At 45.6% G+C, this 23,922-nt stretch overlaps 2 protein-coding genes across 2 annotated transcripts; both read left to right on the top strand.

The window, feature by feature from the left end:
* The first annotated feature begins 336 nt into the window (after positions 1-336).
* On the top strand, positions 337-9,858 carry LOC142564464 (lipase member M-like). The gene is made up of 4 exons (XM_075675466.1): positions 337-450; positions 7,204-7,423; positions 8,307-8,421; positions 9,675-9,858. The coding sequence occupies exons 1-4, from the start codon at positions 337-339 to the stop codon at positions 9,856-9,858; spliced, it is 633 nt and encodes a 210-aa protein (XP_075531581.1).
* Positions 9,859-20,222: 10,364 nt separating this feature from the next.
* Positions 20,223-23,040, top strand: LOC142563557 (tear acid lipase-like protein). The gene is made up of 2 exons (XM_075674139.1): positions 20,223-20,340; positions 22,685-23,040. The coding sequence occupies exons 1-2, from the start codon at positions 20,296-20,298 to the stop codon at positions 22,937-22,939; spliced, it is 300 nt and encodes a 99-aa protein (XP_075530254.1). The 5' UTR covers positions 20,223-20,295; the 3' UTR covers positions 22,940-23,040.
* The last annotated feature ends 882 nt before the right edge of the window (positions 23,041-23,922 follow it).

Genomic DNA, 23,922 nt, shown 5'->3' with positions numbered 1-23,922 from the left:
GCACAACAGATCTCGGCCCCGAACGCCGGTCGGGGTCTAAAACACCAGTGAATAAACGCATGAGGCGGTTGCGGCATGCACACATAGAGTGCAGACAGAATTCGTGAATACCTACGTAAAAACAAAAATTATTCGCTGCGTACCAGCTGTAGATGTCGAGAACTGCCGCGTCTGATAAGGCATAGAGTCGGCTGCATTTACAGAAGAGCGCGAAACCGGACGCATCTGGCATGTGAGAGGCGCCCACATGTGCGCATTTTTGGAAAGCCTCACAGCGTCGTTTACGTGAGTGCCTATAAATCTTGTTGCAGAAACTTTTGAGCAGGAGTTTCGACCATGGCTGCTATTCCGCGCCTTGCATCCATCTTGGCGGCGTTCTTCGTCTTAGCTTCGACTTCGACCTGCAGCACCGCCGAAGATGAACTGGCTCTACAGGCCCGGATGACTCCTGTAAGAAGGCGTTGACTGAACTACATAATTCGCCAATTTCGGCGGGAATTTATTAAACCGAAAAGCTTTTCATTGCGATATCACTTATATAGACAGCCCAGGCGCATTTCTGCCATTGACGTCGCGGTGACGTTCCGTATAAACTGCAATGGCGATAACGTGGTCGCCGCGCGCCGTGTTCTGAATGTGCGTGTGCGAGGGTGAGCCGACGATCATCGCTCAATCTCGCGCGCGCAAGGGACAACAGCGGGAAGGAAGCGCGCCGTCTTCCGGCGCGCGCAAGGTACCGGGGAGAAGAGGGGGAGCGACGTTCAACTCCGGCGTCGGCTGCGTATGGCGCGCCTTCACGGGCCTCGCTTTGAAAGCGATCTGCGATGGCGACAGGGTTCGCCGAGCGCTGATAGCTTCGTGTGCGCTGTGTTCTAGCCGCTTAGTTCGCGTTAAAGCGAAACGCAGCACGAAAGTCAATTCGCTTGCTGCTGGTGCCGTGCTTTCTCACTCCAGCGTTTTGACAGCGAGTGTGTGGTCATCGAGTGAGGTACCTCACTCGATGCCACTTGCCAATTTAGTTGGCCAATGTTTGCAAGTTTATACGGCTGATAAAACTACTCTCTTTGTATAGCTGTCTACTAATTTGTTATCGCTATCGATGCTTCGCCTTTCGGGCAAAACTGCGACTTAGGAGCGGAACGCGTTCTTTCCTATCTGACCGAATACGCGCGCTCTGGAATTCCCGTTTGCGGGTGACGGGTTGGCCGCGCAGTTTTACAAGAGGCTTCCAGAAGGTTTCATTCGCTCGCGGGAGCTTCTAAAATTGGCGCGTGTCCATCGGATGGTTTGCCGCCGGGGAGCAAAGACAATAGCATTGCTTCTCACGTCCGGTATGCGACGTTGCCAATGCCCACGTCACATCATGTGCAGAGATAGGTGTTTTGCGTTTTTACATTTTGTTTCGTTAACAACAAAAGCTTGACCAAAGTAAGGCCTCTATATTTCATTAATTCAAATGTGTGACTTGCTGGAAGCGTCTGTCCTTACCCGTCCGAAAGCATTACACAGCCATCATGCTTCAGACATCATAACACTATTCTTAAGCATGCCATCTTTATATATGTCTTGCTTGTTCACCCGATGCACTTTAGTGATTCGCAAAGTTGAAATGTGGAAGGAATGTTTCATCACTGTCGTTCGCGCGCTGCACTCTGAAGAAACTTGAGGGCTAATTCAATCAAGAACTTAAGACCTGATCTCAGCAACTTGTGCGGTCGATTTGTTCAGCACCTATCTTGCACATATAGCATAAATAAGCTTATAGCATACATATACTTAAAGATACACGGAACATCTCGTCACGTCGAAAGCTGACCCTTGGTGCCGTATAATTGGCATAGCGATAAATATAGAAAGGTTTATCATTGCGCTGAAGGGATTTTAGAACGCTAGCACGATAAGACTGCGGCCAGCGGCGTATACATAGCAGACACGAGGCGAGGCCCAATGAAAACTATTAACAATTACGGGCGCCACAGTAAACTATTATACAGATTTAGCTTCACATCAATCTCCGTTCCACTGATGCGAGGGTATATCAGTAGGAACGCCAATGTGTTTGCGCGAAAGGCTCATGTCATGCAGCGGCGGAAGCCAGAACGCTGCCCTGGATCCAACAAACGCGATTGAGCATGCTGCGCGGCTGTGGAGACCTAATCCTCCACGCCTGCGCCGCACATGCGCGTAGATGACAGCACGACGTTGCTAACGGTCATTTCAGGAACGACAATCACAATGAAATATGCAAACTAGCTGGAAATGTGAACGGCACCCAGCGCTAAAGAACAGCATGCGATGTGTTCCATTAGTGTGCCCGGAAAAATGCAATGCGCTCTGTAATGGGATTGTGTAATGCAGCGCTGTGTATTCTAGCAACATCCGCCAAATGTAATGAGATTTAATTACAAAAGGGATAATCCGTGGGCCTCTTCGGTTGTGCAGTCCCGGACTGTCCGCAAACCGTCTACGGCTACAGGTCTGACGAGCCTTGACAGAAGAGCGCGTCACAGTCAAGCGATCCAGCTGTTGTATAAAAAAAATATAAAAAGACTGCTCAGTAGGTATCGTTTGAAAGCAGCGTGACAGGAAGTCACACCCCTGGCTGTCGTCGTCTGCTTAGGTACTCGTAGATAACCCCCTTCTCAGCGAATTCATTAGCGTGGCCTACGAAGTGGCGCAGTCTCACAGGCCCCGTCGCAGGCACAACCATAAAGCTTGCATAGTGGAGTCGCACAGAGCGCATAGAACGTGTTCGCGGAGCGAAATTTACGTCGCACTCTCGCTCTTCGTGCGCTTTGACCACTGTATTTACGCTAGCTCATTGCCTACGACATTTAAGCGGAATTCCCCACATGTACAAAGCGTTTGCGATAGCGTTAAGGGCCCCGCGTTCCAGAAAAGCCAGCGCCAGTACCGGTGGACTTGTCCGTGAGAAAAAATTTCCGTACATACTTAGGTATATGTGTATGCCACGCCTTGCTATGGACATTCGGTATATGCGGGTTATATTGCCACAGCTCTCTATCACTAAAGTTGCTCATACCTTGTCTTTTATTCTCGACATTGTTATCGCACGGAATATTGAGAGTCCACAAACAAATGTCATGAAACAAAACATCGACAGCGCACGCCTTTTATGGTAAATCTTCTCAGACCTAAATATTCAAAGTGTGAAACAGTAAGATAAATCTGAAAATTATGTCTCTTTTTTTCGCGGGGCTGTGCACAACCTCTGGGATCGCCCTACGCAAGAGGCCACGTTTCTGCCAGAAAGCTCGCCTGCGTGTATAGTGTTCGCTGCCAGCGTTTCCTCGTAAACATTACGGTTACAGAAGCTGCAGTTTCCGCGAAGCGTGAGAAGCAGTCAGGGGTCTTTGAATGCTATCATGTTTGATTCTTAAAGGCAAAGCTTAAGCGTCCTCCAAGTCTTCATTTTTTTTTACGAGAGGACGGGCAGGCGCTCGGGCAAACGGGCGGGTTATATGGTATCTGCCTGTTTGACACACAGGTGCAAACACACGACAGAGTTAAGCGAGAAATGACATGCTCTGCGCATCCAGCAAATTTGTCCTTACTACGAACTGCAGAAAGAGGTCCTTGTGAGGCGACATAGCAAGTGTAGCGCCAAAAATTGGCAATGGCTTAGCTCGGCTATGCCAGGATATACGTAGCGAAAGCTAAGGCATAGCATGGTTAGCCTTGGTTAATCTTGATTGCAAGTCCAGGTTAGTCTGGTTGTCTAGCTATGTTGCGGCGTTTAGCCAGTCGTTCGGCGCGCTGTTCGTCTGTTTCCTGGGCGATTCGTTTCCTCTTCACCTCGTTCCTATTTCGATTCCAGGCCTCCTCCTGCTTATCAGAATTGTCACCGTCCATACTGGCGCCTCAACTGTCGTTGCGGCGCACGCGATCTCTCCTTTCCAGCGAGCGGAGGCGATCGCAACGACGAGGAACGCGGTGTGACGTCATGTGCCTCCTCGGAGCACGGCCACGGCGAAATCGCAAGTTCGCGGCCAGTAAAGCTTTCGCTTTAAAAACCACCGCCAGTTGCGCTTCGCTCCCCAAACAGGAAGGACACGTTTGAGTGAGCTCCAGAAGAATATTGCAGTTTGGTTAACGAGGTTTAGCTCATGTGTGCGGAACAGAGAAGTTCAACGTAATACTAACGTAATTTATCTCGCATTTACCGCTAATTCAACGCTGAATTTTCAGTCCTCCTTTTTTTCCCATTGGGTATGTGCTACTATGTACGTGCCGTTCATCAACGAACCTCCTTGACGCGGAATTAGGCGACTGCGTATCTGCAAGTTGCACCTATCTGTAGACGTTGCAAACTAGGTATCTGCAACCTTTAAGCCTCGACTGAGGTCACTGGACACGCTCCGCTGTTTATGTGCCGCTCTTCATAATAATCATAACACTTAAAACATATCGCCAATCGCACACCCATCATAAGATAGATCGCGAATGGCATTAACGTCGATGCACATCTCCAAAATATGGATGTCGGTGTTTTTGGTATTGCGTAATCATAAAATACTGATTCAGCTCAACTAATGTCTCTTAATAATGTAATTCTTTTGGAGGAAGCCTTAATTCAGGAGCTCCTATCGTTTTCCCTAGCATCCACTGTGCAGCCTTTCTCTTTACGTTATTTTACCTCTTTCTAAAGAAAGTCTTCCACACGCACACTGCAGCTAATTTGACGAGTTCTTTCTTGTTTTTCATTTAAAGGGACACTAAAGGAAAATACGAAGTCGACGCGGACTGTTTAAGTACCATTCCAGAAACCTCTCGACGCTTGTTTCGCGCCAAGTAAATTCTTAGTTTGCGAGAAAATTGCGTCTGAAGGGTCCGAACGCCTTTTTCGAAATTGAAATCTCCCGCCGCCCAACCGGTGGAGTGGGGACGTTGCACACGCCATCGCCACCCAAAATGGCGCCCGACAGACGGCGGTACCGAGCCAAGACAGAGAGGTGAATTCGCCGCTGCAGATGCTTTTTGGTTAAATGGCATAGACCGTTCGGGCATACTGCGACATAACATAAAGGTTGAATTCCCTGCTACTTGTAGCTTATGCGAGTTTCACGAGCTAGCAAAACTAGCGCAGCACTGCGCGATAACGAAACAAGTGAAACGCGAAAGCGTGTGTGGCGCGTTTCGACCGCCTGCGTCGTTTCTCAAGATAAATTCTAATGAGTTCTGTTTTCTAAAAAATGCAGTGAAACTGGACAAGTAGCGTTTTGTTTCGTCTTATTATACAAGAATTTTTTTTCAAGGAATGGAATAATACTGACGCCTTAGAGATTCTCGAGCACTGATCTATCACTTTAGCGTTAAGCGTTTAGCGTTAAGTTAAGCTATAGCAACTCTATGGAGTAGAGCTTTGGTAAAGCCGTCAGTTTTCTTACAAAGGTTGTTGAAAATGGTGAAATTTATAATAGTCGCAGTTTCGCCCGAAAAGCGAAACATCGATTGCGATAGCAAATTATAAGGCAGCTATACGAAGTAAGGATAGTAGTGTTATCGGCCGTATGAAGTCGTAAACATTCGCTTACTATCTAAATTAGAAAGCACGGTGTCACACGCACACAAGCAAACATGGACACATCTCACTTGACGACCGTGGAAACTCGTTGTCAAAACGACGGAGTGGGGAAGCGCGGCAGCAGCAGCGAGCAAATTGACCTTCGTGCTGCCTCTTGCTTCAACGCGAGCTAAGCGGCAAAAACACATCGCACGTATACACGAAGATATCAGCACTCGAGGCACGCCGCACGTTTCGCGGATCGCTTTCAAGATAGGCCCCGCGCGTTGCCTGCGCTCGGCTGCGCCATACGCAGCCGCCGCCGGCGTAGAACGCAGCCTCCCCCTCCGCCGGTGCCTTGCGCGCGATGAAAGACGGCGCGCTTGCTCCTCGCCTTCCTCCTTTACGAACACTAGATGGAACCACCGTCCTCCGCCCAGCCTCGCACGGTATCACTCGCACCCACAGCATAGGGCGCACGGCCACGATGTCATCGCAAATGTAGATGAGACTGAACATCACGGTGACGCCGACGCCGGCAACGACGGCGGAATAGCGCCTGAAGTGTCCATGTAATTGCTCTACCAATAAAGCAAACTAAAGCAAAACAACTCCGTTACTAAGAAATCAATTTCAACATCGAAATTTTCTCTACTGCTCATAGAGACATCTAAGGTGAACCGTACTGGTGTGTTAAAGACGGCTCTGAAACATCCCACTAGTTGTAGCGCAGGAGCTTTGCGAAACGCTCGTAAACATTGTGACACTTTAAAGTAAGTTGTAAACTCACATTATATTCGTGCTCTTCCGTTGATCTAACATGCACAGTTTACCCGGCTACTCTGTCAATTTTAGATGGATACTTACGGATTTGCAAACGTTATGCTTCAATCTCAACTATTTTCGACATCTTCCATTTATCGGGGGGCCATAAATCAGAACTTTGCTTCCTACTGTCAATAAAGATCGTGCTTCCCTCCTAATAGCCAAATTTCATGCAAGTGGGGCAAGTGGTCGTGGAAATATAGCCTTTCTGCGTTTCGCATACGCTTGAATAGATAATCGGAGTTGGCCCCAGACTAAGCCTTTCTTTTAAGAGTTCCTTCATTACGAGTTGGCAGGCTTCGCGGGCTTAATTACTTGTTAATTGACCTGGCCTCCCGGCAAGCTGGTCACATTGCGCAACTCGGAATGGCTTGACGTTGGGCTAGTAGGTTCAAAGTACTGACAAATTCTTACGCTGCAAGTATTCACAATACAGTAAAAAAGTCACAAACCACCGAAACGTCGTCAAGTGCATTTTGCCCATACGAAACATTTATTACTGTGTGAGTTTAATTATCTGCGTGTAAGTCCTGCCACAGCAATCATTTTCCAAGTTTAACTCTGTGAGCACAAACGGGTGCATACATCCAGTATCGTTTTATACATATTTTAAAACGAAGCGTTCTTTAAGCTATTTCGGCCATTTTCGTGGTTGGTGGTTTATGCTCGATGGTTGGCATTCGGACTCGGCAAGAAAAGCGATTATTCGTTCGATTTCTCTCTCTCTCATTCTATGCAGCTCTTCGCCATCTCGTTCAATCTCTCACTCGTTCGTTGATTCCTGCTGTTGCTTACAATGACAGTCGTCGTAGATGGTTGCTGCATGATTTCCTCTCCCCCAATCCTCATCGCAGTGCGAGCTGATCAGATACTTCGACTATCCCTGCGAAATCAGCTACGTCACCACGGACGACGGTTACGTTCTGGAAGTGGACAGGGTGCCTCGTGGACGCCAGGGCAACGCAGCGGCTGCGGAGGAGCAGAACGGGACCCGTCGCCACCCCGTGCTGTTTGTGACGGCGTTCGCTGGTGCCTCGGACATATGGTTTTTTAACTTCCCTTCGCAGACCCCAGGCAAGGGCTCGATCTCTTCAGGAGCCCTTGGTAGAATTGTTAGGTCATGATAGGCATCGAAAGGAACAGGACTTAATTATGAAACAGTGATGCTTAAAATGTGCCGCACGCAATTTGACTCTTGTGATTGACCCGTTGCTGCAAGTTTGAAAAACATGTGCAAAGTTCTTTAAAATACTTTTAATGGAAGGTTTCGTACACTAGACGCCTGGGAGTTTGCTTCTTTTTTTTTTGGACATAGCGGGTTAACTTCCTTTAGTGCTTCCTACTGTGTTTTACAACAGGTTCGTATTCTTCAATTGGCTGCACAAGTGCCTTATTTGACTTTGTCGTATCCGAGGTACTGTTGGAGTCGCGCATGGAGTGCACGTTTGGTATAAACTTGACCAAACTCATTGCGAAAGTGATATATATATATATATATATATATATATATATATATATATATATATATAAACGAGAAGAAAGGGGGTTAACAGAGGGTCCCGAATGATATATATGATATATATGCTTCTTATGATATATATATATATATATATATATATATATATATATATATATATATATATATATATATATATAATCTATCTTGCTGCCTTTTAGGTTTCTGAATGTTCAAGAAATGTGGCGGGACTAAGCTCTCAATAAAGCAGGAATAATTGGCAGCACAAACGGTATAATAAGCGCTGAACCGACATACTGTCTGTTCATTGTAGCAAGCAAAGAAAAATGATGTTGTTGAAAGCGTTTCGGTAGAACACTGCATGAGGAGGTCGAGTCAAACGCTAAACTTTCCTAAAGCATTCAATGTTTCGCCTTCGGGCGAAAATGCCAATTAAACAGTTGTTACTTGATTAATGGACAAAGTAATGAAAATTTGCAGGCTTCCTGTTCGCCGACGCTGGCTTCGACGTATGGTCGATGAACAGTAGGGAGACGGAACGGTACTCTAACCACACCACCCTGTCCAAGAACGATCCTGAATACTGGAAGTTCAGGCAAGGCGCGGTGTGCTTGTACGATCCATAATCGGAACGAGGCTAGAATTATTACTGTGGTGTTAGACTACGATGCGGATTAACCTAATCGCAGTGAATCCAACTACGAGTTCACTCTGACAAAAAATAGCCCAGTACCCAAGGCACAAGAGAAAAGGACGACATGAGATTAGAACGAAAAACAGGTTCGTGGAAGCAAACTCCGATATACCAGGTGGTTCTGAGAAGACGATAACCTATGTTTAAGAATCGCCTGTGGCAAATATCACTATTCTAGTCCTTGAAATGGTTCACTCGAAAAGGCGGACATTACCTGAACTCTAAATCCAAATGCGTACTGGAATAATTGACAATAGAATTCACTAATTAGCTTTTTACCTAATTAGCTTACGGCACATATCCGAATTTACAAATTGCAGAAGGTGAGATCGCAATGCATATAGCCTTGAAAAGAATTCCGTGGACGACATCATTTTTCGAGGAATGCACCATCAAACTTGCGCTCAAATGCAATCCCTAACCCCAGTTTCTAGCTCTGCGCTTTTGTCGTCATTATTTATCATCGCTTGTGTATTACGCAATTCTGCGTCAGCATGGAATATCGACTAGCCGCAAATATTTTTTTTTACTTTTGAGGCCGTTCATTCTGCGATAATGCAGATGACAATCGGGCTGCCATTCTGAAGCAAGCTTTCGTATTAAATTCAAATCTCTTGCAAGTGTTTCTCGATCTTTATATTAGCCAAGTACCGTTCTATCGCGTGCAAGAGCGTGTGGTACAGTTTCTTCAACTTTCAAAACACCTGTCATTGCTCTTTTAACTCCAAGAAACCCAAACACCGTTCCTAATGAAGGAAGAGTGTACCTGTTCATTTTATTTCTTACCACGCAGGGTACAATCGTAAAAGAAAGCAATATGTTGTTCGAGATAAAGCCTTATTAGTAAATCGATTATTTATTTACAAATTAGCTCACTGATATATAAAGTTCTTAAACATCACTCCAGCACATCAAGAACGCTACCGTTTAGACATTGCCTTATGCTTACCGCGCTTGAATCAGAATTAGGACCCGGATACAAGCGCTGTCAATTGTTTTATTGAAGAAACATCATTAAAGGGGGGGAGGGTTCTGGAAAGCTTGCAAGGGAAAACTGCTCATGGGGCAATGTTACGTCGGTATAAGTATAGGCTGGTTACCTTGTCAAAGGCGGCTTAACTGTGTCCACGTTATTCTCAAATTCCGACGCGCAGTTTCGACGAGATCGGACGCTACGACATTGCTGCCGGAGTCGACCACGTGCTCAACGCTACCGGTGCGGAGAGGCTGACGCTCGTCAGCTTGTCGCAGGGTGTCACCAGTACTCTGGTTTTGCTGTCCACGCGGCCGGAGTACAACGACAAGGTGACCACGTGCGAGCTGTGCGACATATTGTAAAGAAATTATGCAGATCTCACGCGTATATGAAATCTTTATGTGAAGCGAATTTTTCGTAGGCGGGTAATCAAATCCCATACAAATATCCAACTTCTACACAGCGCTTTGCAGCAGTGAGCACGTGACATCCCCGCAAGAGGCGAGGACCTTCACCAGGTGACCAACGCGACCATGAATTCACGTCTCCAGGAACGGATAATTTCGCTATGACATCAGAGCCGGCCAACATTTCCATTGCACTATTCCCTATAGGATCAGGCCACTTCATTCACGAGCAGAGGCGCAAAGGCCGGGAAAGTAGACATAGCAGGTTTATCAGTTGACCATTATCATCGTGACCACTACGATGGCCACTATTTTCAACGGTAGCTAGGACTGCATGGAGCGCAGAAGCTCTAGAACTGCGAGCTTGGCTTGTAGCACTGTGAAGAAGAGCAGGTACTCAGACCTCAATAAACATCCTTCCAGTCCTTCCCATCCATCGGTTATGCCAAAGGAGGCTTGAAGAGCTGAGAAAGCAGCGCCCGCTAAACAACACAAGAACAGATACACATAGTACACATGACGGGCGCCCGTCATTTGTGCTATGTGTTTGTGTCCTTGTGCTTTTGAGCGCTGCTTTCCCAACCGTTCACAATGAAACTACTCGTCCAAATCAAAGTCATGACGAGCACCCGTCATGTGTACTATGGGTTTCTTGCACTGTGCTTTCAAGCGCTGCTTTCCCAACCGTTCACAATGAAACTACTCGTCCAAATCAAAGTCATGACGAGCACCCGTCATGTGTACTATGGGTCTGTCCCTGTGCTTTTGAGCGCTGCTTTCCCAACCGTACACCATGAAACAACTCATCCAAATCAAAGTCATGACGAGCACCCGTCATGTGTACTATGGGTCTCTGTCCCTGTGCTTTTGAGCGCTGCTTTCCCAACCGTACACCATGAAACAACTCATCCAAATCAAAGTCATGACGAGCACCCGTCATGTGTACTATGGGTCTCTGTCCCTGTGCTTTTGAGCGCTGCTTTCCCAACCGTACACCATGAAACAACTCATCCAAATCGAAGTCATGAAGGGTGCCCATCATGTGTGCTATGGGTTTCTGTCCCTGTAGCTTCTGAGCGCTGCTTTCCCAACCATTCACAATGAAACAACTCATCCAAATCAAAGTCATGACGAGCACCCGTCATGTGTACTATGGGTCTGTCCCTGTGCTTATGAGCGCTGCTTTCCCAACCGTACACCATGAAACAACTCATCCAAATCAAAGTCACGACGAGCACCCGTCATGTGTACTATGGGTCTCTGTCCCTGTGCTTTTGAGCGCTGCTTTCCCAACCGTACACCATGAAACAACTCATCCAAATCGAAGTCATGAAGGGTGCCCGTCATGTGTGCTATGGGTTTCTGTCCCTGTAGCTTCTGAGCGCTGCTTTCCCAACCATTCACAATGAAACAACTCATCCAAATCAAAGTCATGACGAGCACCCGTCATGTGTACTATGGGTCTGTCCCTGTGCTTATGAGCGCTGCTTTCCCAACCGTACACCATGAAACAACTCATCCAAATCAAAGTCATGACGAGCACCCGTCATGTGTACTATGGGTCTCTGTCCCTGTGCTTTTGAGCGCTGCTTTCCCAACCGTACACCATGAAACAACTCATCCAAATCAAAGTCATGACGAGCACCCGTCATGTGTACTATGGGTCTCTGTCCCTGTGCTTTTGAGCGCTGCTTTCCCAACCGTACACCATGAAACAACTCATCCAAATCGAAGTCATGAAGGGTGCCCGTCATGTGTGCTATGGGTTTCTGTCCCTGTGGGTTCTGAGCGCTGCTTTCCCAACCGTACACCATGAAACAACTCATCCAAATCGAAGTCATGAAGGGTGCCCGTCATGTGTGCTATGGGTTTCTGTCCCTGTGGGTTCTGAGCGCTGCTTTCCCAACCGTTCACAATGAAACAACTCATCCAAATCAAAGTCATGACGAGCACCCGTCATGCGTACTATGGGTCTCTGTCCCTGTGCTTTTGAGCGCTGCTTTCCCAACCGTACACCATGAAACAACTCATCCAAATCGAAGTCATGACGGGTGCCCGTCATGTGTACTATGGGTCTCTGTCCCTGTGCTTTCGAGCACTGCTTTCCGAACCGTTCACAATGAAACTACTCGTCCAAATCAAAGTCATGACGAGCACCCGTCATGTGTACTATGGGTCTCTCCCTGTGCTTATGAGTACTCCTTTCGCCACCGTTCGACCATGAAACAACTCGTCCTAATCAAAAGTCTGCTTGAACATAACGCTGCCCTTTGACAAAGAAATTATCCGCTTGGCGGCGTATACTTGGTGTAGTGAGGCTATTCGCCTACCGCATGCTGTTTTGCTTCGTGTTTCCATAGAGAGCACACCCGACCCCGGCATGGTTGTAAGGATAGTGCAGATGAGACACATATTAGCCTATTGGCTGCGTGAGTGTCGCCGTGTGGGTGAGCTATTCAGCGAGTAAGAAGCAGAAGCAAAGTAGCCGTAAAGCAGCAGCAGCCACTGGCAGCAAAGTCTGGGAGGAATCGTCGAATAGCTTCTCAATAACAAGGCACTATTTAAGAGTGCCGCGAATCTAAACTACTAAAAAACGTAACAGGTACTAGGTTCTCACAATGCGTCCCGTTATTCTACTCAACTAGAACTCCTGGTGCCACTATTACTGAAATACAACTAATTCTACTACCACGACTGGCAGCTGCTATCGATTCAGTCACGGTTGCGATTGGTACAGAAGCTGCTGAATAATGCTGTCTTTGCTGAACGTACATTAAAGAAGTGTCTAGCCAACGTTTCGACACAGGCACCAAAGTTCGTCAGGGCGTAGATACGTGCTTATGTGACAACGATGGCTCTAGATGCATCCTTTGTTTTCTACCACTGCTAAACACTACTGCTAACTAGTGTTATAGCTACCGCTGCAATCTTGAAACACCCATGATATTAAATTACTCGCATAAATACATTACACAAGTAACTGAGCGCCCTCAGGGAGAAGGAAGCGGCTTTCAATAAATATACGGTCGGTTTTTATTGCGCTTACAGGTCGACCTGGTTGTCGCATACGGTCCTGTTGCTAACGTCTCCCACCTGGGGCCTCCACTGTCGCTTCTGATACCCTTCACACCTATACTTGCCGTGAGTGCTTCGAGGAGTGCAGTGCAGCCATCGCACGCCATGCACGTATCGATTATCAGGAGTCCCTACATTATCCCTACATTACGGCATTATTCTGATAATGATTTAATATGATCTGGAATTGCTGTTTTCGCTAAATCTTTTTTTCAGATATAGCTTTAGCCGGCTACTCTCTGGATGTAAGTGATGTATGGCATTATAGAGGTATGTGAGCTTAGGACGAAAAAAAGAACAAAAAAAGGGAACACTCCTCGCTAGAGTTCAGACCGGTATCCGGTTTTATGCCGATGAACTTTTATTCTGAATATGCTAAACGATGAATTGGAGAATATATCGCAGCGCATATATTCACAAAGAATTACCTTCTTGCTCGACGTTTGCTGAAACCGCTACAACGTTGACACAAAAGTGCAGTGTATCGAAAACACGTTGGCGAAATCGAGTACCGAAGAATCGAAGTAACCTACCTTATGAGGATGCACGTTTGCTTTGGTCATGGCCAAACGGATTGAAGAACCCTAATCTGAGATTTCTTTATATTTTTTGTTGCGATGTAAAAATCTGTATACGCTGCTTCGATCCCGGAACTTGGCTTACTAAGTACGTTTGGGATAGGAAAACCCAAGGGCCGCATCTAGCGAATAGCATTTGTAACACGCATTCGCCAAACGTGAACCTGTTGCGTGGGTTAGATTACGCTTGCATCGCTAACCCAAAATTTCAAATTTAGTGTGGGTGTCCCAAAGTATCGCGTAAAGAAACATGGCGGCACCCAACGAAGTAGGGAAACGTTGTTTGCAGTACGTCTCGGAAGGGCCCGTTTTGCGTAAATCATATTACTTTCTCTCATTTCGCGTAAATTACAAAAACTGAGCGAGATCGGTCGTCGATGCAAGAGCTCAAGCCCTAAAATGTAAAGATTTGGGCTGGCGTACCCTTATCTGGATTGCCTTGGCTCATGACGCCATGTGGTTTGCTTCGGTTTCGCTTTTACCTCATTGTCAATTATTCGATCTTAACAAAAAAAAAACTGCGCGAAAAAGAGATAGACGAGCCAGAGCGAAACGATAAACACTAGCTAACACTAACAGTAACTCGTCTACGTCTCTTTCGTTCAGTTTTTTGTTAAGACAAAACCACACCAACTCACCCAGTTCTCAGTTTTGATGAGCTAGGGCCTCAGATGTGCAACAAGAGCGCGTATTGCAATAATTCGTGATTTTCTTCGTCAAGCCGTATTTCTAGAGTTTCATTTTGGTGCTGCAAGGTCAGTGCAAGCACGCGATGTTAACGCAAGCCGGGAATCGCATGTAAAAAAAAAAAAAGGCGACCGCACCATGGTACACACGGAACGGCGAAGCGGTCGTTGGATGGAGCATCTTCAGCTTTGGATCCCTCTTCCGAAACTGCCAATTATTGTCTTGCCTTATCGACCACTGCCCATTTCCTGCATTGGCTTGTTCCTTTCGAGTCAGTACGTCAGTCTACATCACGGCAGAAGATAATTTAAGGGCCACCGCAGCGCTGCGTGGTAGTAGTCAGGAGGGTTAGTTAGGCGAGTCTGTTAAGCATATTGAGACAATTACTGCCTGCTTAAAGCCGTCTGAGCTTTGCAAGTTCAGGGTAAGCTTTAGCTCAGCAGCTTCCTTCTAAATACAAAGAAAAGAAAACAGTTTGACGCTTGATTAGGCTGTTAGCCATCAGACCTAGTCATATGTCTCTGCATGTTACTTATGCAACTGCCCCTGTAGAGTTGTCGTCAAAGTGAAATACATTGGCTACCACATCTGAATTTGGCGCAGACCTTCATCTACCCCTTCTCCAAGGCCGGCTTCCTGGGAGCGTCTGAGGGCCTCTCAGTTCTTATCGCGAAATTGTGCGAGATTTTGAATGGCGAAGTGTGCTCATTGGCCATCACTATAACGCTCTTCAGCAGCCCTTATCAACTGAACGAGGTAAGGGGAACTCATGTCATTAGACGAACACCATTGGCATTGATTTTGAAACTTTTGGCGTTCGCTTTTGTTTCATTTTTCCAGATGCCTGTAGAAGCCTGTAACAATTATATTGTTAGGTCATTTATTACTATCATGTTTGTGTCATACGCTAGTTCTCGAATTAACGAGGGACGGTAGGACAACCATGTGCTACGCTGCTAACGAGATTGAAAAGTATTCGCATTTACACTTCCTTTCTCGGTTTCTTTTAGAAGCGTGCACAAATTATTCGACTACGCCAATTTTCTCGGTTAGAATTGCGCAGTACACTAGTAGTCAAATTAAAACTTTCACTCTTTGGTAAAAGAAGAATCTTTTGCACTAATAAATATGTTATATGTCACAATGTGTTACATATATGTGTCCTGTGAAGCCTATGATGTGCATTGATTCAAAGAGTGTTGTATTGTATCTAATCGTGAATACAGCGATGGTATAGCCGACTGTGGCAGTATAATAAGATTGCGCTAGCCGCAAAAGCGGTAACGGGATGGATAGGGGGTTGCGTTCTAGTTCTAATACTGTACGAACGTATATGCTTGAGCGGTCAGCAGCAGCTTGTCTCATTGAAAGGATAAACCTGTGACATGCCGCATGCCATAGCACGTGCGTACATGAGTAGGGGGCTCTGTGCCCGATCGCCATGTCGCCCTTCTTAAGGATCACCGGGATTAACATGACAGGGAGGGAGCAGGCAAATGTTATATAGGACAAGAGCACATGCATTACCTCGTAGGAAACCGTAAAGTGTTAACTCTGCGTCCTCATCATCGTCAGCTTGTTTTATAGTGGAAATCAGGGCAGTCCGCCGACCAAATCATCATCCGCCGAACTTCTATTACTCCCGTCCTGCGTCAGCCAAATCTCTGCTACGTCTTCACCGTTCCCTAAACTCAATACTCCATCTATATTCCCCTTCGGCCTCCGACTAGGCTTCCCTCCCTTTCTAATGGCACACGTTGTTTTGCTGTAATAAACCATTCACTTGCTGCGCATTTTCACGAGTCGCCCGATTTTATTTAACATCAGCAGTAACATCGGCTAATCGCTTCTGCTCTCTCTTCCATACAGTCGTCTTCATGCCTTTTGACATCTGCCGTGATGATTGCTAAGGGTAATTCACGCGGCATTTGTGTAGCAGGCATAATCATCGTGTTTTCTTGGCGGAGGAACTCGCCACGATAAAGAATTAAAGGAATCAACCACGTTTCAAGTTCGTGGCTGTCTTGCACTCTGTACCGCCGACGTACACGAAGGGGCGTACACGAATTGCGGGTATGCTAGCATTGTGGCAAATAAACGGCCTTCTTGCGCCATCTGACAAAGAAAGGGAAAAATATCGAGACAGGTTATTGCAGATGCACATCCTTCCGTCCTCACGTGCCTGTCAATGAGCAATACCAGGTACTTGCTTCAGGTGTACCTCGACCAACTTGCAGTATGGCATGTCGTAGATAGGCCCATTGCAGAAGTGCGCGTATATACTACGTCGTCTAGCATTCTCTTGGCGAATAATGGCTGTGCGTCAGTAATTCGCGTCCTTTTTCCGACATATTTCTTCCTTCTTCCTGTCGTCTTGCGTGATTATACATACGACAGACTTGTGACTTCAGACAAGTTAAGACAAATATTTGAAAACACTAAGTATAACTTGCAATCACAGTTAGAACGTCAGATGGGCCCGTATCTCGGAGGCACATTTAACATACCAAGGGCTTCGGACAACAAATTTCATGAACAATTTTGCCGTAACCCTGCGCTTACCTTGTTATCTCAAGTGAAAGCACGAAAAAGTGTATTTTTTCCCCATCTATTATACGATGTAAGGGTCCACGACATTTCAGTAGTGAGTCGTGGTTCTTTTCGTGATCGCTGTTATTGTTGTGATCACTGGCACCATCGTCGTTACTCCAATCGTTGTCAGAGCATCATCATTCTCTCTTTTCGGTGGCACTTTAGAGGAAGCTCCATCATGTGCCCAGCTGTGATTTCTGCATTCACGAAGATGTGCAACGTAGAAATGCCCCCACAAAGCACTGTCGCTCCGCTTTCCATTAAACTTTTATTGCATTTGCATAATAGAAATGAGTTCCCACTCTTAAAGGCGCAGTATTTATATAATTAACTGAATTATTTGATTAAATGCGAAAATTAAAACAAGAAGTATGCACAAAATCTTCAACTCTGTAACTCTCCTCCAAGGACTGGTCACAATTCTGTAAATTTAGACCGTCTAAAGAAGATACAAGGCTACAATTTATTGATAACCATTGTTTCCAGCATAAAACATAAGCGGAATGCCTTACTCACCTCATTATTTAAGATTACAACGAGAAAGAGGGAAAGCAATGGGGTTAACCTGAAAAAATGTGTTAACGTAAGAACTAAGGACGTGCGAATATTCGCAATTTCGAATACGCCTTGAATAATCTCTGTCATTCGATTTGCATTCAGTTCAAGAATTCACTTTTGGAAGTTTCTGAATATTCGGTTAGTTCGAATAGATGAGGGACAAAAGCACACTTTTCTCGAATCTCAAGTGTGATAGAACAATAGATGCGAGGACCCGTTGAGAATTACTCAGCTGCGAAATAACAGCGGTTCTTGCGCAAACAAACCAGGTGTCGAGCGAAAGCCAAGGGGAGTTAACTAATGCTAAATAATTTGCACTCAGTCCATAATAGCTTGATATTAGGCAGCCTATATACGAATTTGTTCCGATTTGTTATTTGGCCAGTCTCATACTGTTTTCAACATTTTAAAACATGGGATGCTGTAGCACACACTTCTTTTTCTCATTGAACACAACAATGTGCATGCATCCGGCAACAGGCTGCTGCCTAGTTTCATTAGCTCCACTGTGATGGTGCCCCAGATAACTTCAACCGGTTGTTTATCATCTACAAACTCGTCGGCCGCCAGGATGTCTCATCTTCAACGGGAAGACATGCATTTGTCAGTGTATATAACCGCGATTTCCTTTTTCATTTTATTTTTTACCAACTAGAATCCATGGCAATTTCATACTTGATGATGCTTTAGAAGTGACAAAATATTCAATAGGTCATTCAATTTTTGGGGATCATGTTTCTTTAAGTATTTGTATTCAATTCGATTCATAAGTTTCGCTGTTAGAACTGCCACAGGGAAAATGTTTCATAGGGGATATTCGTCTATTTACGTTTGATTAAGGTACTTTACCGTGTACTCGAATTTAATATAAATTAATCTGTCATTTGTCTAGACCCGACTGCCCATGTACATAGGCCACTATCCCATCGGAACAACTATACAAAACTTCATGCATTACTATCAGGTAAGCCGCTTTGCAGCAGACCACAGCGGGAGCAAGCATTACATTGAAAAGTTTTAGAGCCTCAATAGAACATCTTGCTCTTACTCCTGCTTTTTCAATCAAGTATCGAAAAAGTTATGTTCAGTGTGCTGCAAGAGCTCATAGTGTGTTATTTGCCTCGAATAGCTTTCCTTAAGTTACTGAAATTCTTCTGTAATAGAATATGTTGGTTTGTTTCACAAACGTAGTTTCGCTTCATCGGTTGAACAGTACCTTGCCGGATGTATGCCCGATACTTTCGTGGTAATTTCAAAGATTTTTCATTTCATTTCGAGATATTCATCCAGTTTCGAGATATTCATCCCAAAAGCGTAGGTTTGCCATCAGAATATTTTTTTTGTGCGTCAATACATAAAACGGTGTTTTGTGCATCCTTACAGAGTGTTTGACGGCGCTTCGCTTGCAATTGGTTCCATCCTCAGAATCTGTTCGAAGTGGGCATGCATAGCAAACTCACCGGCTAGCATATTCGCAAACTGCAACACGTGGCGAAATTAGTGGAAAGCTTTGAGCAAGAAAAAAAATTTGTAGAAGAAGAAAGTTGGACAAAGAAACAAAGCAATGTTCATAATGCTTATTTTAAGAAAAGAAACACATGGTACATCGCCACAGCTGCTTTTGCTGCGGACTTCGCTGTGCGACCATGTTCAGCCGCCATAATTAGAGCAGTGTATCGGCCTCGCGCACCTTCTGCACATGCTCAGTATACACAGAACAGCTGGTGTCATATCACGACTATGGAATTATTTAGAACACAGATGAAAAGGTCGCGCGGCTGCGCCTCACTCCAGCGCCACGTGCATTCAAGTCGCAGAACAGTGCGCCAGACTTCATCGACTGACAATATAGTTTTTCACATTTTGTACATTTTCAGTGGTGTCATTGCACACACAAAGCGAACAAACTCCGGACAGAGTCTCCATAGTGCCATTTTGGCATTCACACGACTCAGATAACGACATATAAGCCCGTTTAAAGCGGATATGCTTGCGCTTATCGTAGCTTTATAACACATGTTCAAGTTTTCGTTATTCTAAAGGTATTCATTTTGATTACTGGTGGTAGCTGGTGCAGTTTTGATTTTTCAGCTGGTATTAGTAGGATAACTCACAATTTGCAGCTACAAGATTATAACTGTTCGATTATTTGATATTTAACTCTTTCACTGTAGGGCACATTCTGCAACTAAGGAATTGAAGTCGGTGAATTTTGAAGTCATATTCTTCGGACAAAAATTTTGAACCCAGTAAAAATCAATTTCGAAGCCTGATCTTAAGACACATACATCGAAACAGGCGTTAATCTCGTGATTTGTTTAAATGGACGTGACTTAACTCTTCTGCGCGGCTTGAACTCTCCTTTACAACGTGGATTCCCAAGCACTGAACTGAAAGGCTAATTGGTGGACTTTTGCTTATGACCTACCTGAAAAATTTATGCGATATTTCATGTAACTGGTGCCCGCCTTTTTAAAGCAAACCCTCCACCAGAGTAAGCGGAATTTAGCTATCTGCCACGGGCATTTTCTAAGAAGCAAAGAGACAGTTCTTCACTACGCAGGCGAACACCGGTACCTTTCCTTCACTTCGCTCCTTGACCGTTAGCCTTTTGTGCTCAAGATGAATGCACACCAATCTTGCCCATGTTTCGGTTCTCTTGACCGAATCTACAACTAGAACGTGGGTCTTTAAAGCTTGCAAAAAACATAGATCCGTGACATCGGCTGATGTGTGATCAAGCAAGGAGATGCCAATGTATTTGCCGCGTACAACTAACTAATAAGGAAGTAAGAAGTATTGAAAGTGAAAATATAGAATATCGGGCGGATGTATATCCGGTTGATATTTCAGTGGACTTCACTTGCTGCGTTTACAGGTGTACAAGGCCAAAGACTTCGTCATGTACGATCATGGCGCCAAGGAGAACCGCGAGCGGTACAATCAGGTAAACGAGACAATGGTTTCTCTTAGTGCTTGAGAAAAGAGAGACGGGTTGCCATAGGTTCTTGCACTAAACTGCGTTAAACGGACACTAGCTATTGTTAGTTTTCCTGATCTCCCCAACACACCACGAGCAAGTAGCACAGAGATCTACAGTACGAGCGTTTGTATTATTGGTTTTCGTGCGTCTTATCTGTGCCGTTGTTTGTCCGTGCAGTGATACGGAAATTAACCCCTACAAACTAAATCAATGCAACGCACTCCTAAGCCAAATTTATGGTTTTCTTCAACGCGCACAGTACGGCTCAATGTTGATGATGATTTGCAGGTTCCTCTGGCGCAAGGGCCAAGTTTGACCAATGAGCCCCATAACGGGTCAATGTTACAGGGAACACCAGATTGGTATTTCTTGACTGATTACGGGCGCAGTTTTGACAAGGCTACAGAAAAATTTCTTTACTTATATGCGCCTACCTGCGTGACACGTCAGCTTTCTTTCCTACGAAGTTGATGATGAGTTCAGATTATGTAAGCCTGAATGCGAATAAGATGCTCCCTTTAGGATAGGCGGTACTGCATCTTGACATTTTGCATTACGCACATCATGTATATTGCAGTCTATACGTCGTGTATACTAACGGGATTCGACCCGCCAATTTATTTGTTGGAAATAATGTTGCTATCGTCGTTTCCGGTACCGTTGTATTGGACTATGCCCTCTTAAATGTTGTATATGCGAGTGCTAGACATCAATTTTCATATTACAGACATGTAATAATTCAATGGACGACACTCGACGTTGATTGGATAAGGACGATCACTAAATAAAGTTTGAATGGGCAGACTGCGTTGAGGCGTGGAACCATTACACACGATGCCGAAACAGTAGGAGTGTACTTCGTGATATTACGCCACAGCACGCAATCATACCTGTTTCTTGCGTTTGTCTAGCTGGGCGGGAACTAGGCCTTAAAATACCGGAAAATCAATGCCTATAAATAAAACTAAACCTTAATCGGTGGAACATTTTATTCGTGTAGTACTTAAAAGAACGCTGGAAAATCGAGGTCATAGATTCATTCTAGCCCCACGCAGTGCGTACAGGTAGATTCAGCTCTGTCTGGACGTTGTTTTTATGTATGCCATGACACAGGCGCCATTGTTTCGCTTTGTGGCCTGCCTGCACTTCATCTCCACAGTTTTATGCCACGAAAGGTTGAATCTATGCACGGGATGAAGTATGCTTGTTGTTCACACACAGCGGGAAAATTCCAAGCGACATTCTTGTGAATTGGATGTCACGTCGATTACAGCACTTTCGGCTTCATTACGGTAGACATATACTCCGCAAAAATAGACTGAACAACAAAGTTTTACTTTATGTTTTTGCATATACGGCACTTCGTTATATCAGTGTTCGCTAAATCAAGAAGCGTTGCATGTTGGTTAGTTTTAGTGGCACGCCATAATACTTACGGGCACACACACACACGGCACCAACTTCCGATTGACAGAGTGCATCATTGTTGAAACTTAGCGCCATGCGTGCCTGTGTCACCTTTGTGCCCTGCGTAGAGGGCGCTACATGTCTAAGCCCTATACTTTTTGAGCTGCGACGAACTTAGACCACTCGACAGGGCCTTCCGAGGTGTGGCAATGGGAAGACAGAATGACCAGGTTCAACGACATCACCAACCATTACAAGATGCAAGATGCATTTATCCACCACCACATCCACAATTCAATAGATCGCAAATTGTGCAGTGACGAAAATTACAAACCAAATCACAGAAGAGTCCGCTGCTAATGCACGCTATTTATCCAGAGAGATACACAACCGACAGATGCAAAGTGCGTGGCACCAGAGCCACGTTAGAACACGTGCTATGGGAATGCCACGGACTAATACGCGATAATGAGAGCGAGACCTCCACCGACAGCCTCCGCGCGCGATGGCAGGCTCAGCTCGAACCCAAAAGACCAACTCTGGGCAGTCCAGCGGGCCAAAGAAGCCAGAGGGAGACAAGAACTCTTGGCCATAACATCGGCGGGTGCCTTAGCACAGTAGTTCGCCGGGCGCGAATTGTTCTGATGCTAAATAAAATTTTTCTCACTCACTCACGTACGCGACGTTCACAAGTAGTTATACATGAAATAGTCATTCCGTTGAAAGTGCCGCGGGATCAAGAACAACTGCACTGCGAAATGACCGCATTACTTGCGTACAACTCCTGCAGCGTCGTAATAGGGCACATCTTTATCGACTGTAAGCACGAAATCGCCTTAAACCATACACTATAGTGCACTTGTTGATGTCGGCATGCTTTATTTGGCACACACATGCGCAGGCAAAACCGCCGGCCTATCCGTTGGAACGCATCACAACTCCATGGGCGCTGTTCTCGTCAGAGGGCGATCAGGTCGCAGACTCGCGTAACGTCGAAGAACTGGTCGCCAGACTCGGATCGAGGGTTATCCTGCATCGGGTGGTTCCACAGAAAACCTTTGATCACGCAGACTTTTCAATCGGACACAGAAGCACCGACTTCTTACACAATGTCGCCATCGACCTTGTGAAGCAGCAGACCGGTCAGAGCGAATGATGGAGCCTGGTTCCAGGTACAAGAACGAGGACTGCCGCTCACGAGAAACGCTGTTTTGTTGGCATTCCAGGGCGAAATGTTTTTAACAGAGTGCTTAACGCAAAAAAAAAAAGCTTATATATGAAATTTCAGTACTTCAGGGCATTCGAGTATATTGCCGCTTGACTTTCGATAGGATGGAATCTTAAATGCTATTAAAAACATTTGAAGACGAGCGCCTTTTATGTCCTGCCGTGTTTTCTGTGTTCTACGGTGTTCCTTTTTCCCCTGAGGCCGCTGGAAATGCCTCAGATATGCGGAGTACGTTTTCTTTTCCATTTTATTTACTGCGAGCTCATGACGCATTCAAGCTAACACATTTCTCTCGCATTTACCGTTAAATCGCCGCTGAATGCTTTTATTCGGCCGGCGACAGCTCGTTTGAAGATTACAGAATTAAAACTGCCATAAAAAAGCGTACATGCAGTTTCCCGCCATGACCATCACACACTATATATATATAACCATGGCATCTACCCGCGTCCTGTCGCAGAAAGCGCAGCCCGTGCTGTTTCACTTCTAACATCCCATCGAACGGTGGGGCGCGCACATTGTGGGAGCAGTAAATGATCGCATCACGAAGCTTTATACCACTTCCTTCCTCACACCGTTTAGCTTTACTTTCTGTGATACAGACACAGCTACGGCCCGTGCTTTGTCAGCAGCTGGCTTAGTGACCTTGTACGCGGCATAAACTTACGCCAAATGTAGGCCGCTGTAGTGGAATGAAGTTATGCAAAGTGTAGGACAACATGAATCAGCACATATGGTTTTGATAACACTCTTTAGTCTTGCAGTGTAAGCCGAAGGCGCCGCGTCCTTATTCAACGCCGCGAGTTCTCTGTTTATAAATTTGCCCGAATGAAATTTGGGAACCAGCAGCACTCGTCCTAGCTTCGGAGCATTCTAACCGCCAATAGTTTGCCTCCCGACTCGGTGTGCGC

This window comes from Dermacentor variabilis, chromosome 11 (assembly GCF_050947875.1).
Source record: "Dermacentor variabilis isolate Ectoservices chromosome 11, ASM5094787v1, whole genome shotgun sequence".
Lineage (NCBI taxonomy): Eukaryota > Metazoa > Arthropoda > Arachnida > Ixodida > Ixodidae > Dermacentor > Dermacentor variabilis.
Note: the sequence above shows the minus strand (reverse complement) of the source record. Positions and strands in the feature narration are given on the sequence as shown.